This window comes from Aythya ferina, assembly GCF_964211825.1.
Source record: "Aythya ferina genome assembly, chromosome: 12".
Lineage (NCBI taxonomy): Eukaryota > Metazoa > Chordata > Aves > Anseriformes > Anatidae > Aythya > Aythya ferina.
In genome coordinates this window covers 11,294,966-11,308,672 of record NC_140308.1, presented here as the reverse complement: position 1 = coordinate 11,308,672, position 13,707 = coordinate 11,294,966, and the positions used below count along the sequence as shown (strand labels likewise).

The following is a 13,707-nucleotide window of genomic DNA, read 5'->3' as shown; positions in this document are numbered from 1 at the left end:
TGCAGCCCTCGGCCCCACCAGCCGGGCCCTGTTGAACAAGGCAGGCTGTGTTCCCACGGGGCCAGCCCGGCGAGGCCGCCTCGGCTGCAGAGCCCGTGAAAGGCGGCTCTGTCCTGCTGCCAGCAGCCCCCTCAGAAAAGCAGCCCCCGGGCAGCAGGGCCACAAGGGGCAGGTGCAGCCGGGGGGCACGGGGAGCCCTGGTTGGGGCTGGGGGCAATGTGGGAGCCCCCCCCTTTTGGTGCAGGCTGGGGGTCCCAGCCCGCTGCTCCCCTCTCCTCCCCCTGCCCTGACACTGCCCCACAGCCCCCAGCCCAGCCCCACAGATGCCTAGGAAGGTGGCACCCTTGAGTGAGCATCTTACCACCCCACACCTGCTGAACACCTCATAGGGAAAGCCGCTTTGACTCCTGCCCCCCATCCCTCCATCCCCATCCCCATCCCCATCCCATAGCCCCCCCAGGAAGGACAGCACCATGGCTCTCCTCGCACCCAACCCATTTAATACAAGTACAAGGCACCCCTGCCCGCGGGGCCAGGGGAGGCTGGCACCCCAGGAAGGGGAGCGCACGCCCCGAGGGCTTCGTCCTGCAGCAGCAGGGACCTGGGCTGATATCCGAAGCGGGAGGAAGGGACCGAGCTGAGCCAAGGGGGTTGCGGAGGCAGCACCCCGCTCCTCACACCAGCCAAAGACCCTACGGGAAGGGAGCCCGGCCTGGCACCTGCCTTCCGTGTTGGGTTTCCCGAGCTCCGTGCTATCTTTAGGCACTGCGTCCCCCCCTCCCCAGGCTGTGGAAGGGAGCGTGGCCGTGCTCAGCCCTCCCTTCCCCTCACTGCCAGGCCACAGGTCCCAGCAGCTCCACAGCCACTCGCTGCCGAGAGCTGCCCGCTGGAGGACTGGGCATGCAGTGCCGGGCACGTTCCCACCTCTCCTATCACTCCCACAAGCACTGTCCACAACTCAGCAGCTGGATGCACGCTGGGGAATGCAGACCTGCCAGGGCAGAGGCACAGGGCGATGGGGGACACCCTCCTCTGGAGCAGCCTGAGCTGCTGGCAAGGGTGTCGTGAGGGAGGGGGGCACCCCACCAGCCTGCGGGACATGGGTTCCATCCAGCCCTGCTGCCCCCAGCTCCTCAGACATCCTCCAGCCCCAGACCAGGTGTGGAACCGGGTTACGCAGACAACGGGGGGCTCAGGGACACCCCTCACCCTAGGCTGGGGCAGGTGGGGATCCCCCTTCTGGGGCTGGGGACACCAAGCAGCGGCAGTGCACGGGGGCTAGGGGGGAGTGGGACGAACCTCTGGGTATAAATAGGCTGCTGGGGAGGGGCAGGGCAGGCTCGTCGTTAGCACCATGGTGGCAGAGGGTGGGGGAAGATGGGGGTCAGACCCACTCCTGCAAGGAGCGCTTGCAGTACAAGAGCATTCGGGGCGTGCCCTTCCTCTGCATCTGCACGATGACGTAGATGAGGCCGAGGATGCAGAGCAGCAGCACCAGCAGCACCAGCACCATCACGACGCTCATGGTGCGTGTGTACTCGTCAATCTGCACCACCACGTCCACGTCCCCGCCCTGCTTGCGGCCGCCCTCGCTGTAATCCTCCTCATCCTCCTCTTCCTCCTCCTCATCCTCCTCGCCTTCGGACCGCCCACCAGGGTTCTCATCCCCATCGGGGTTGAAGGGAGGCTGGTCGACGTCAGGCCACCGGGGGTTGGGGTCTGGGACCAGCTCCACCTGGCAGCCCATGAAGTCCCGCAGGATGGATTTGGGATAGCCCGGCTCCGTTTTGAGTCGCTCGTTGTCGAACTTCCAGTACTTTGTGCCTCTGTAGAAGTACGTTGAAGCTGGGGGAGGAGAAAGAGACGGAGGTGAGGGGTGAGAGGCTGGAGTCCCCTGCCAGGCACAGCACATGGCCGGCCTGCAGGTTGCGTTTGCTTCAGGATCTGCAAAACAGGGGAAACAGGGCTCCCTGCCCCTTGGAAGGGCTAGCTAGGCAGCTCCTGAGCTCCCTCCCAGCTCCCACGTGATGGAGAAGAGCAAAAAGAGCAGAGAAAGGTGGTGTCTGTTCCCATCTGACCTCTGCAGCACCCTGCTCTGCCCACACGGCCGTGCTCTCTGGTCCCCTGCTGCTAGAGGGGCCGGTAGCTGCCGAGAGAGGAGCCCGCATCCCCCCTCACCCCCTCTTCTCCTCTACTTACAGGCATCTGAGCTGAGGAAGGCACCCTTGGGCGAGGGAGGGATGCCCACCCAGACCGAGATGGGCTTGGGGTACCCGGGGTCCACCGAGCGCGTGTCCTCATTGAAGCGCCAGTATCTGTGGGAGGCAGAGGGACCTGGTGAGCTGGCAGCGGGCACGGACACTGCCCCCATCCCACGGCTGTGGACAGCACAGGGGGCTCTGGCCCCACTTTTTCCCCCATCAGCTCAACAGACCCCCTGTAGGAAGCCATTTGCCAACAGCTCAGCCTCCCACCTCCACCCAGCCCACACCATCCCCGCTCCAGACAGGAGAACGGGGGCACGGGGCAGGGGATGACAGCGGGGAGATGACCCTGGAGCCCCAGCGAGGGCAGCATGTACCTGTCCCCACGGAAGAAGAAGGTGTGCCCCGTGGGCTCCCACCAGACCGCCGTGTCGATGCTGTCGTAGGGGATGCCCTGCCCGTAGGTGGCCAGCGGCTGCGGGTACCCAGCCTCCAGGTTGGCTTCTCGGAAGAGCCAGTACCGGTCACCTGGGTGGGAAGGAAAGGGAGAAGGGAAATGAGGCTGCAAAACAGCTGGTGCAGCGTGCATGCATCCAGACAGGGAGGGGGTGTGATGCCTGTGGCCACCCCAGCCCTTGGCCAGAAGCCTTAGGGACCGGACAGCAGCTCTAGGCAGCAGCGCTTTGCACCTGCAAAGCCAGGCAGACTGCACTGGTGCTTTGGGAGGGGACCAAGAGAGCTGGGAGCACACCAGGCCACGATGTGGCAGCACACTACACCCCAGCCACGCCACTCACCTTTAAAGAAGACAAATCTGCCGTCGTGCCTCTCGTAGGCAGCATCGATATCCCCGGGCAGGCCCCGCCAGAAGTGCCCGATGGGCATGGGGTAGTTGTCCAGCACCCGGTTGTGCCGCACCCTCCAGAACCACCGGCCCTGTTGGGAAGCAGGGTGTCAGCAGGGTGTCAGCAGGGCACACGGGGACAGAGCTCTGTGCTTGGGCACACGGGGCCAGGGCACCATCGTCTCATTAGGGCCTTCCAGAGATCTCCAGAGCAGATATAGGGTAGGAGGGGGGTCCTGGCAGGTACCTTAAACACAAACATCTCCCCCCGCAGCACCGCCACCGTGTCGAAGTTCCCATCGCAGATGTCGGGGCCGTACTGGTCAGGTCGCTCTGGGCTGCCAGGTCTGGGGGGCCGCTCTGGTTTCCCTGGCGGACGTGGCCTGGGGGGTCTCTGGTCCGGCCTGCCAGGTCTTCGGGGCGTCACGGTGGGCAAGGGCTTGGTGGGCTGAGGGAGCCTATCTGCGGTACCTGGGCAGGGGAGGGGAGAGAACGCATGGAGAGCTTGCAAACCAACACTGTCAGCGCCTCCTTCCCCCCACTCCCAGGCCAGGCACAGGTCCAAGACCATGCACCCAGCTTCCAGCTGGTGAAACACCCCTGTCCCTCTGCCCAGTCCTCGTCCCAGCTGTGTGTCCTCACCGTACAGCTGTTGGATGCCCTTGAGGTCATCCTCAGGCAGCTGGAAGTTCTCCGTGTCCATCCACTGGTAGAAGGGGGCCATGATAGCACTGGGGTTGCTGGAATGTTCCAGGCCCAGCGAGTGCCCCAGCTCGTGCACGGCCACCAGGAAAAGGTTGTTCCCTGCAGGGAAAGGCACTGTCAGCAAGGCAGCATGGGGCATCCCTGTGCCAGGGATGCTCTGCCATGGGACCAGAGCAATCTGCGTCACCCCCAGAGGAAATGCTCTGTCTGCCCTGCAGGCACACATCACCCAGGCACAACCAAACCCTGCCTTCTCCAACCACCTTGCCACCCCAGCCCCCTGCATCGGCTCACCAGACACATCCGTGTTCTCCAGCGTCCAGGGCTCATCCGAGTCGAAGTGCGTGTCCCCACCCATCCCCGGGCCGGGGAAATAGGCATGAGCCAAAAATCCCCCGACGCCATCGAAAGGGGAACTGTCCCCGTGGAAGCCGGAGGCAAAAAGCACCATGATGTCAGCCTCCTTCTTGCGCTTCTGACGGATGTCCTCGTACGGCACCTCCTGGAAGACGAGCGGCGTGGCCTGCTCCCACACGCGGAAGGCTTGGCGGATGGCCTCGTACGAGTGGTACCGGCCCAGCTTCTCCGTGTAGTTCTGGATGCTGGGGGCACAGAGCAGGGCCTCAGTCAGGCTCAACCCACTGCAACCCTGGCCCAAAGGGTCTGCAGCAAACCCTAAGCCTGAAAAAGCTGCCGCGTGCTGATCGCTGGGTACCTGAAGGTGAGATGGCTCTGGCTCCAGCGCCGCCCCGTGAGCGCGTACCTCTTCCGCCGCATGTTGGACTTCATCTGGACCCCAAACTGGTCTGGGACCCCGCAGCGGGGACGCTTCATCCACCTGCCAGGAGGGCATCAAGTGAGGGCTCAGCGCACCACCCGGAGAAATTACGGCCACCGCAGCCAGCGAGGGGAGCTGCAGGCGTGGCAGGGAGACATGGGTCCCATGGGAGGCAGCACCCACACCGCTGGGTGCGTATGCAGGCAGGGCGCAGGCAAGCTGAGCTTTCCATAGCCTGCAGGGGCTCACTGCCAGCAGAAGATGACAGCAGTGGCGTGAGCACAAAAAGCAGATCAGACATCTCCATCGCTCTGGGAAAGGGAACTTGTGGTCAGCCAGAGGCTGATCCCCGCTAAAGGCACTCGGGAAGAGGTGAGCCAGAAAGTCAAGCTCCTTTCTGCAAGAGCAAGAGAGCAGCTCGTGGAGGAACTCACATTTTGGTCTCCTCATCCAGGACACCAGTGACGGTGATCCCGTAGAACTTCTGCATCTCCGAGAGGGCTGAGGAGAAGATCTGAGCAGAGCGCATGGTGGACATCTGCCTGCTGGACTGGGGCAGGTAGCCATACAGCCGCAGCCACGCCTGCGAGAGGAAAACAAGCATCAGGCTGGCAGGCAGGGAGGAGGAAGCCTTCCTTGCGCTGCTGTCAGCCCCAACGGGAGCTGCCCCAGAACAAAAAGCTCCTCGAGACGCCAGCCATGTGCACACCCGATGGGCCTGGACCACCAGTCCCAGGAGCACTGCTCCTGCAGCTCTGCTGTCCCCATCTGCTGCTGCCTCCACGTGTGCTGGCCTCACCGGGGCAGCCTCGCCAGTCTCTGAAGGATCACGGCTGCGCTCGGGGATGCTCTGTGGGGAGCACTGCACCCGGGCAGGATGTGAGGCTGGTAGAAAGCACAGGGCAGGGTGTGAAGGGGCAGATCTGAGGGGCCGCTGGCCCTACCTGCTGCAGCACAAGGGCCATGGCACTCTCCATATAGCTCCCTGAGGCCAGAAGGGGCCAAATCACCGCAGCAGGCGCACCCCCGACATGGGGCCCTGACCCCAAGCCCCGCACCATCGCTTCTGGGCCATAGCCCAGGTGCCGCAGGGGCAAGCGGTGAGCGAGCCAGGAGCGAGCAGCGGGGAAATGGAAATGGTGCAGCTGGGCCCAGCCCTCGCCCGGGGCTGGGCAGGCGCGGGCAGGATCCCTGCTCTGCTCCTACCTCCCTGGGAGCCAGCGCTTTTGTCCCTGCGCTCAGCTTGCGGGGAGAGGCGAGGCCGCTGGCAGGACCTGCCGGGAGCCGGGGGGAGCCTCACGGGGGGCTCAGCACCCCCAGGGGCTGCAGACAGGAGGGTGAAGGCGAGGATGGGGGCAGTGCCCTGTGCTTGGGGCCGTTCCCGTGCCCCCCAGCACCGCTCACCCCCGGCACAGCAGCGGGGACAGCGAGGCGCTGGGCTCAGCGGCTGCAGGGAGCATCTCCGGATCCCCGAGCTGCCCCCGCCGCCCTTTGGGGTCACAGCGGTGCCACCCGGGGGGGAGCCACCCCAAAAGCCCAAATCCCCGAACCGCAGCACCCCACCCCGACCCCCTTTCTCCCGTTTTCCCCCGCTCACCTCGGCGTTGACCTCTCCGCCCGTGGCCGCCCCCAGCAGCAGCAGCACCACCAGCAGCAGCAGCAGCAGGGCCGGGAGGCTCCCGCCCGCCCCGCGGGGGGCACCACCGCCGGCCGCCATCCCGGGCCGAGCCGTGCCGAGCCGGGCCGGGCCGGGCCGAGCTGCCCGAGCTACGCCGCCCTCATGGGCCGTGCCCGGGTCGCCGCGGGGGCTGCGCGGAGCTGCATGGGCGGCGCTGCCGGGGCCGTGCGGGGCCGTGCGGGGGGCTCAGGCCGGCGGAGCGCAGCCCATGTGCCTCGGCTCGGCTCGGCTCGGCTCGGCCAGGCGCGGGGCGGTGCTGAACGGAGCGAGGCGGAGCCGGGCCGAGCCCCCCCCCCCCCCACCGCCTCCCAGCCCCCGGGCGCCCCCCGCTGCTCCTCGCCCGCGGTCCCGGACTTTGGCCCCGCGGTGGTTTCGGTGCCGGCGTTTGCCCGAGCGGGTTTCGGGCAGGCCGGCTCCGTGGGCGCACCGGGAGCCACCCTTGGGTGCTGCCCGAGGGTGGGAGGGGAGGGTGACCCCAGCCAGCACCCCTGGGGGGGCAGCAGGGCCGGCGGCTGCAGCTGCTCGCTGGGCACTGACCTCTCCCCGCTGAGCTCAAACCACACAGAGAGCAGGAGGGGGATGGCGGGAGCCAAGTTTCAGTGGAAGGCTCCAAGTCTTTTTATTTATTTATTTATTTATTTATGTTTTAAAGGGGAAAAGCAAAACAAACGGGCAAAAAACAACTTGGGGCATAATCACTTAAAGTCCGTGCATATCCCTATCCCAGAAGCTGACTGACTAAAGACGGGGTCTGGATAAAAAGGGGGAAGGGGCACGCTGGAAGCAGCAGTGAGCAGCGCAGCAATCTGCCAAATACCCGGGCCAGATGCGCATCCCGAGGGGACCACTGGTGTGCCGTGCCCCCCTGGAGCGAGGTCCTGACTGCCTCAAATTCAGCTCCTTCAGGCATCTTCACAGGCTGCACAGCCGACGTGCTGAGCCACCCAGAGCAGAGGCTTGGGCAAACAAGTGCTGGGACCCTCAGCTGGCAGCGCCAAAAACAAAACCCAAAAACAACATGCAGTGGAGGGAGAAGAACGAAGGGGGGAGGGTTGTTCCATTTTATCTGAACAATGCATTGAATTTGCTGCTTCTCCCTCGCCGTCCCCCCAGGAATTCCATTAATTTGAAAACCAGATATTGCAGGGGAGTTGGCAGACAAAGACCTGCACTGAGACAGAAGCTCCAATGGCTGTGAGGGCCCCGAGCTTCCTTGTGTACAAGTGCAAGGAGAGTGCTACACCCAGCTCACGGCAGGCCTTGCAGACACGGCCTCATTTGAAGTCTGCGGGAGCCGCTGGAGCTGGGCACTCCTGAAATTGAACAGCTCAAATACACCACAGAAGCAGTTTTACGAAATGAGGAGACAGATTTTACCGTCAGAAGCAGCCTCGCAGTTTTTCATCAGACAAATGTGAAATGAAAGATTGAGGGCAGCACACGAGCATCTCGCTCTGAATACCTAAGAGGCTGAAGCAGACCTTCCCGCAGGACAAAGGACAAGAAAGGAGCTTCTCTCAAGGGACAAAGTCCAGCCCACAGTCAACAGGATCATCGCTGCTCCGACGGTGTTGTTTTCACGGGAAAGTGCGTGTGTGTGCCACTCCTTGTCTTGCTCACCAGCAGGCACCGCCTTTCCAGCTCAGTCACGATATGAGAGCCGACACTGCCCTCTCTCGGGCTCGCCCTAGGATGGCAGCCAGCTTCTGACGGGCAGCTGCCCTCCAGAATGGTCCTTTTGACACACACGAGCTTAAAACAAAGTCGTTTTAAAACCAGCCCGACGCCACGCTGGGTTAGCGCTGAAACACGAGGGGTTTCCAACCTCTCTGCCGAGATTTAACCTTTTTGCTGTTTGGTGAAAGAACCTGTTACTGTAATTTTTCTGTAGAGGCAGCAACAGCGTGAGATGGACACAGAACACGACCCGTGAACTCCTCCGGGCTGGGTTATGGTGGGGAGATGCTCTGGTGCAAGAGCCTAGCTCTGCATCCTTGCCTCTTGCTTTTCAGAACGAGGGACTCTGAGCTCAGCAGTCGGCATGCTCCAAGCCTCCTGACAAGAAGTTGGTGCTATTTGCAACCGTGTGAGACATACTTCCTTTAGCAAGAGCTTCCCACGCTACCTTCTTTCTCTTTAACATAAGGCATCCATGGCTTTGATATACATACATATGTATATTAAAAATCAGCCACCGTGGGATGGTTGGAACCACCAGTGCTGACTGAAGCACATCCTAGCTGCTGACAGCACGCTGCTGTAGGAAATCTGCTATACACACACGTTTCTTCAGCCAGAAACTCAAACCTGGAAGTTTGATACCACAAACTCCCCAGAGCTGCTGAGCAGACAAGAATGTGGGAGGTGTGTGACAGCTTCCACTGCTTAGAGCTGTGCTGGAGAACAGTTCTTTGTTGAAATGCAGGGTCTTCAGGGCTCTGAAACCTACCAGGCCCTACCTCAAGGGGAAGGAGAAGAATTTGTTCCCTGACTTGCAGCGGATTTGCTCCCATTGGACACGCAGAACGAGCGCTGAGTCCTCAAACCTGTCCACAATGTCCTGGAAAACACAGGCAGAAGGCAGGAGTCAGTACAGGGAAGGTGGACAGGGCAGTTCCCAGAAGATGGAGTCAGCAGCTGCTTCTCTGAACCAAGTCAGAGATGAGTTTGTGGCTGGCAGCTTCTGACTTCCTTCAAGAGGATGGTTTAGCTCATTGTCCCCACAAAAAGTTTATCTTCTTCTAATCCAGTGGGGTTTGCCTCAGAAAAACAACTCCCCCTCTGCTCTTCCCCTCCTCTCTGCCTGGTGTGGGGACGTACCTGGAGCTCCTGCAGACACTGCCCCTCCAGGCTGCCAGTCAGGTCCCCAACACACCAGGCCAAGCTGATATGGAACGATGGGTCCTGAAGATAAAACACGGATCAGATTGCAAGAACAGAAGGTGGCTTTGCTCAGTGCAGGGAGCCACAGGGGGATATTTGGTACGGTGCTGCCCTGCCTGTGATCTCTGAGCACTTCCAGAGACAGAGAAATCAGAGTTTGGTCCTTCAAAATCTAATCCTGTCCCCAAAGTTAGTGCCAAGCAAACCTGATGCCCCAGGAAACTGCCTGAGGAGGAGGCACAAGCATCTCCTCAGTCCCACAGTACTCATCCCATGCCCCACTCAATCCACTAGGACAATCAGGGATTGTCCTCCAGTCCTACACAATGGGATTGTCCCTGCTGTGTCTGTGATGTGCTCTCTCAACTGCAGGCACCTTACTCAGCCCCCCCCAGAAGCCCAATTCCCAGAAGCTACTCAGCAGTTAACATCTTTACTCTCCTGGACAGGACACGAAACAGAACTTACACTAATCCCATTCTCAGCAAGATCCTGTTCAGGCTGTTAACAGTGAATGTCACTGACTAGCCCATGGGAGACCACTTCAGAGTCTAACCTCACCGTTCCCAAATATTTGGGGTTGAACATTTCATGGACTAGCAGCCCCCCAACCCTCACAGCGACCCAGCCAGCATCTCCAGACCAGTAGGGAAATGCGATACACCTCACCTTGTAGAATGTGGGAAGGTCAAATTCCTCCATAACTTTGTCCACCTCTGAGACCAGTTCCAGCAACTGGAAATGCCCAGCGGAGACCTCCAATCCAATGAAGGTCCTGAACAAAGACAAGGAGAGAGTGCACACACCCTGTCATGCTGCAGAAAGCACAGCCAGAAGCATGCTAACCATGTATTCCTACCAGGCAAAGTTCCTAGCCCTTTTTCAAAGCAGAAAAAAAAAAAAAAAAAAGATACTCTGAGAAATGCTAGGCTTTAGCATTCAAGCACAGTGACTATTCTGAAAAAAAAGCCATAAAGACATGGCAACAGGGAGAAAACTGGAGAAGCAGGACTGGATCATTGAATCATAGAATGGCTGAGGTTGGAAGGGACCTCTGGAGATCATCTGGTCCTATCCCCCTGCTAAGCAGGATCACCTAGAGCACGTTGCACAGGGTCACGTCCAGGCAGGTTTTGAGTATCTCCAGAGAAGGAGACTCCACAACATCTCTTGGCAGCCTGTTCCAGTGCTCTGTGACCCTCACAGTAAAGAAATGCCCCCTCATATTCAGCCATAACTTCCTGTTTCAGTTTGTGTCCATTGCCTCTCGTCCTGTCGCTGGGCACAACTGAAATGAGTCTGGTTCCATCTTGTTGGCACCTTCCCTTCAGATATTTATATGCATTGATGAGATCTCCCCTCAGTTTTCTCTTCTCCAAGCTAAACAGGCCCAGCTCTCAGCAGATGATACATAATGCAGGCTTACTAGATGAACTCAGCACCTTTTGAGACATGACAATTCGTTTTCCAGGCAAAGGACACACTTGATGGGGTATTTCAGCAGAGCACTGAACACTACGCCCTGTTCAGTAGTTACATTACAGAAAATATAAGTTGCTACAGTTGTACAGTGGGATAGGAAGTGGCTAGGAGGCACCAGCTGTGAACAGCACAAATGGGGAAGTACGAAGCTGGAGAGACGTGACAAAGAGGTTCCTCCTCAAGGACCGTCTTGGTGATACTTTCTGTATGCCTGGGCCTGATGGCACGGGAGGCCTGGAGGACAAATATCACTCAGGAGCTGCTTCCATCCGCCCATGACTAACGTGCTTTGCCATTCCCATTAGATTTAGCAACATTTCATAATTGTAATCACCTTTCTTTTAATGTGCTTTGACATTTAAACTACTTAATTGTGTTAAACTGGAATTGGCACTATCAGGGTTCTGAGCTGACACGCAGGTGAATTAGCACGCTCAGAGCTATTTGTCTCCAGCCCTTTGAAGGCTTGCACTGCAATTTTATGATCAGCATAAGCTGGCACTGCTGCCAAAAGAGGTGGCCCCCACTCTGCCTGCCCCAGGCTGCTCATTCCCCCTCACCCACTCCCTGAGCTGGCATGAGGATCTGTGAAACCACAGAGCAAAACAGATCGGAGATGGCGATGCACTGGGCTGCCTCCGCTGGCAGCACTGTCTGCTCCAGCTGATGTGAAGCTGCAGCATTAGTCTAACCCCAGCAAAAAGGCCTGCCTCGGGTCACGTTGTGAACACATCTCTTCTCCTCTCGTAAGAAGACTGAAATTCTGCAGCCTGAGGTTCAGTCACCACAGAGAATAATAGCTCGCAGAGAATCAATATTGAAGCTGAAAAATTATGCACCCCGGAGCGCTCCTAGAAGTGGCTGAGCAAAGATATGAAACCTCAGTCAAAGAGGTGGTAAGACGGGGAGATTGCATTCTGGTCCTCCACACGACTGCCTGCAGCAACTGCCACAGCACAGGACAGGCAGCGCCACGCTTCCCATCCACAAACCACCTCACCCAGCCTTCTCCCCAGGCAGGCTGCTCCAGTGCTCGCTCACCTGGTTTTGTTCTGGTTGGTATACACTTTCATTTGGTTAGCTACACAGAAGAACCTGAAATAAGAAAGACTCTTTTTCAGATAGGAAAGAAAAACAAACAAACAAACAGACAGTTACAGAATTACAGATACAGTTACAGATTTACAGATACAGAATTTCTACCAAGCTGTGGAAAGACAAAGGCAAACGCTTGCTCCAGTCACACTGAGCTGGTGCAACTGGAACCTTTCTGGGCTTAAAATAATCCATTTCCCACCAGTGTTTTCAGCCTTCTGAAGCTCAGGCAGCAAAAAAAAAAAAAAAAGCACTAAAACATCTGATCCTTGGTGGGTATCTCAGCCAGATGCAAGCAATGAAGCCAGTAGTGAATATCCACTGTTTATAGGACAGCACAGCTCTGGCCTTGTCCTTGGAAGTGGAGTCCTTGCAGGCCACAGCAATATCGCCGGCACAAATGTGGCTGGCCTGCTGATTTGTGTGGTGCTGGATCCCAGGGCAGACAGCAAACTCCCCAGGCTTTACTCGTGCAGCACCAGCTCCCAGAGAGAAGCCTTACTGTGCAGATGCTGATGAAGCAGAGACCAGACCAAGTGGAAGGAAAGGAACGGATGCACAGGAGCTCCTGTGAGGCTCAGCTGCTCCTACCTGTCATAGGAGGCCAGGCGCTCCTTGAGGGACTGGACAAAGGGGTTTATCCAGTGGTAGCGCAGCACCACGCTCTGTGAGAGACTGATGTGGAACTCTTCCATGGCAGTGAGTGAGGAGACGTAGGTTCGAGCATGGGACACCAGGAGGTCCAGCAACTCCAGGAATTCCTCCTGGACTTTGTCTGCAAAGCAAATGGCAGCACAGTGAGCGCCAGCTCCCTCCCCACAGCATCAGCCACAGATCTCGGGGACAGGGAGGAACTAGCACTAGCACTGCTATTCCTTACTCCAGTAAGGGGCCAGTGCTGTGACCACTGCTCCTACCAGACCACGGACAGACCAGGAGGAGACTAGGTAAAAACCCATCTACCCGTCCATGCTCTGTATCTCTTTTTTTTAACAGTCTGCTCTTCTCCTGCCCTTCCATTAGAGGCCTTGGCACTGTGAGCAAAGATGCCTCGACTTGCTAACCCAGCAGTCACTCCAGCTCACGGTGAGAGCCACAGGTCTCTCCATCCCCCTCCTGATCCCTACAGACCTTGTGTGCATTTGTGGAAAAGGCTGCTGTGCCCAGTGCAACGGGCGAGCACATTTAATGACAGGCTGAGAAACAGCACTTTGTGCTGGGCAGAGATGCCTGCCCATTACAAGGCTGCTGCTCGCTGACAGCTTGCAGAGGGAGGCACAATTGCATGACTGTATGATTCTATGATGTTTTGGGGATGACACGTGTTTCACAGCCCAGTCTTACCTGCACCCCACCTCCTAAACTAGACACACACAGACTCTCAGGGCCTTTCGTGCCTTACCTGACCGGCTGGAACCCGTGCCCAGCACTGACAGCCCCTCTCCCCAGGGCTCCCTGCCCTCCCCGTGCCCACCCCCGCTCAGGCAGTTTACCTACACGGCAAGTAGACGTGGGTGGCCCAATTGCCCCGCTCGTGGGGGAAGCAGCGCACACGCCCGCCGTGCTTGGCTCTGTCCTCCGCACCCCTCTCCTCCTCCTCCTGCTCCCTGAACATGGCCAGCACGCACTCGGGGACGGGCAGCCGGGCTCGGGCCGTGCTGCGGGGAGGGAAGAAGCGGCGCTCAGCACCCGCACCCTCCGCCGGGCCCCGGCCGAGGCTCGGCAGGGACCGGCTGCGGGGCGAGGGCCTCCCCGGGGACCTGCCAAAGCGCTGCGGCACCCACCTGGCCCGGGGGGAGCCCCGCGGGGAGCCCCGGGGGGAGGCTCGGTCCCCGCCGCCCTTCCTCCCCCCTTCCTCCTCCTCCTCCTCGGAGCTGCTGTACCCCACCAGCGCAGCCCTCATGGCGCTGGGGGGCGGCGCTGCGAGGCTCCCTCCCTCCTCCCCTTCCCTCCCCTTCCCTTCCTTTCCCTTCCTCCCTCCGAGCCCCAGCAGCGGCCCCGACCCCCCCGCCGCGGCCGGGAGGCGCTGTTGGCGGCG

The 13,707-nt window shown here is 59.5% G+C and overlaps 2 protein-coding genes across 2 annotated transcripts; both read right to left on the bottom strand.

The window, feature by feature from the left end:
• Nucleotides 1-478: 478 nt before the first annotated feature.
• On the bottom strand, nucleotides 479-6,459 carry MMP15 (matrix metallopeptidase 15). Its single transcript, XM_084533617.1, has 10 exons — nucleotides 6,129-6,459; nucleotides 4,966-5,114; nucleotides 4,469-4,591; nucleotides 4,048-4,355; nucleotides 3,691-3,852; nucleotides 3,296-3,519; nucleotides 3,002-3,140; nucleotides 2,582-2,732; nucleotides 2,200-2,315; nucleotides 479-1,845 (listed from the first exon to the last, which is right to left on the bottom strand). The coding sequence occupies exons 1-10, from the start codon at nucleotides 6,246-6,248 to the stop codon at nucleotides 1,385-1,387; spliced, it is 1,953 nt and encodes a 650-aa protein (XP_084389743.1). The 5' UTR covers nucleotides 6,249-6,459; the 3' UTR covers nucleotides 479-1,384.
• Nucleotides 6,460-6,784: 325 nt separating this feature from the next.
• Nucleotides 6,785-13,585, bottom strand: USB1 (U6 snRNA biogenesis phosphodiesterase 1). The gene is made up of 7 exons (XM_084533622.1): nucleotides 13,454-13,585; nucleotides 13,167-13,327; nucleotides 12,261-12,444; nucleotides 11,616-11,669; nucleotides 9,762-9,867; nucleotides 9,030-9,113; nucleotides 6,785-8,769 (listed from the first exon to the last, which is right to left on the bottom strand). Exons 1-7 carry the CDS (start codon nucleotides 13,570-13,572, stop codon nucleotides 8,665-8,667), a joined length of 813 nt encoding a protein of 270 aa, XP_084389748.1. The 5' UTR covers nucleotides 13,573-13,585; the 3' UTR covers nucleotides 6,785-8,664.
• Nucleotides 13,586-13,707: the final 122 nt, after the last annotated feature.

Bases quoted from the DNA above. Each gene is read 5' to 3' on its own strand.
- USB1 (XM_084533622.1), bottom strand. From the start codon at position 13,572: ATGAGGGCTGCGCTGGTGGGGTACAGCAGCTCCGAGGAGGAGGAGGAG. The intron at 12,445-13,166 runs GTAGGTAAACTG...TTTGCTTTGCAG, and splicing joins CACCCACGTCTACTTGCCGT to ACAAAGTCCAGGAGGAATTC. The intron at 8,770-9,029 runs GTACGTCCCCAC...TGTGTTTTCCAG, and splicing joins AGTGTCTGCAGGAGCTCCAG to GACATTGTGGACAGGTTTGA.
- MMP15 (XM_084533617.1), bottom strand. From the start codon at position 6,248: ATGGCGGCCGGCGGTGGTGCCCCCCGCGGGGCGGGCGGGAGCCTCCCG. The intron at 3,141-3,295 runs GTACCTGCCAGG...GCTTCCCAACAG, and splicing joins GGGAGATGTTTGTGTTTAAG to GGCCGGTGGTTCTGGAGGGT. The intron at 2,733-3,001 runs GTGAGTGGCGTG...CTTCCCACCCAG, and splicing joins CAGATTTGTCTTCTTTAAAG to GTGACCGGTACTGGCTCTTC.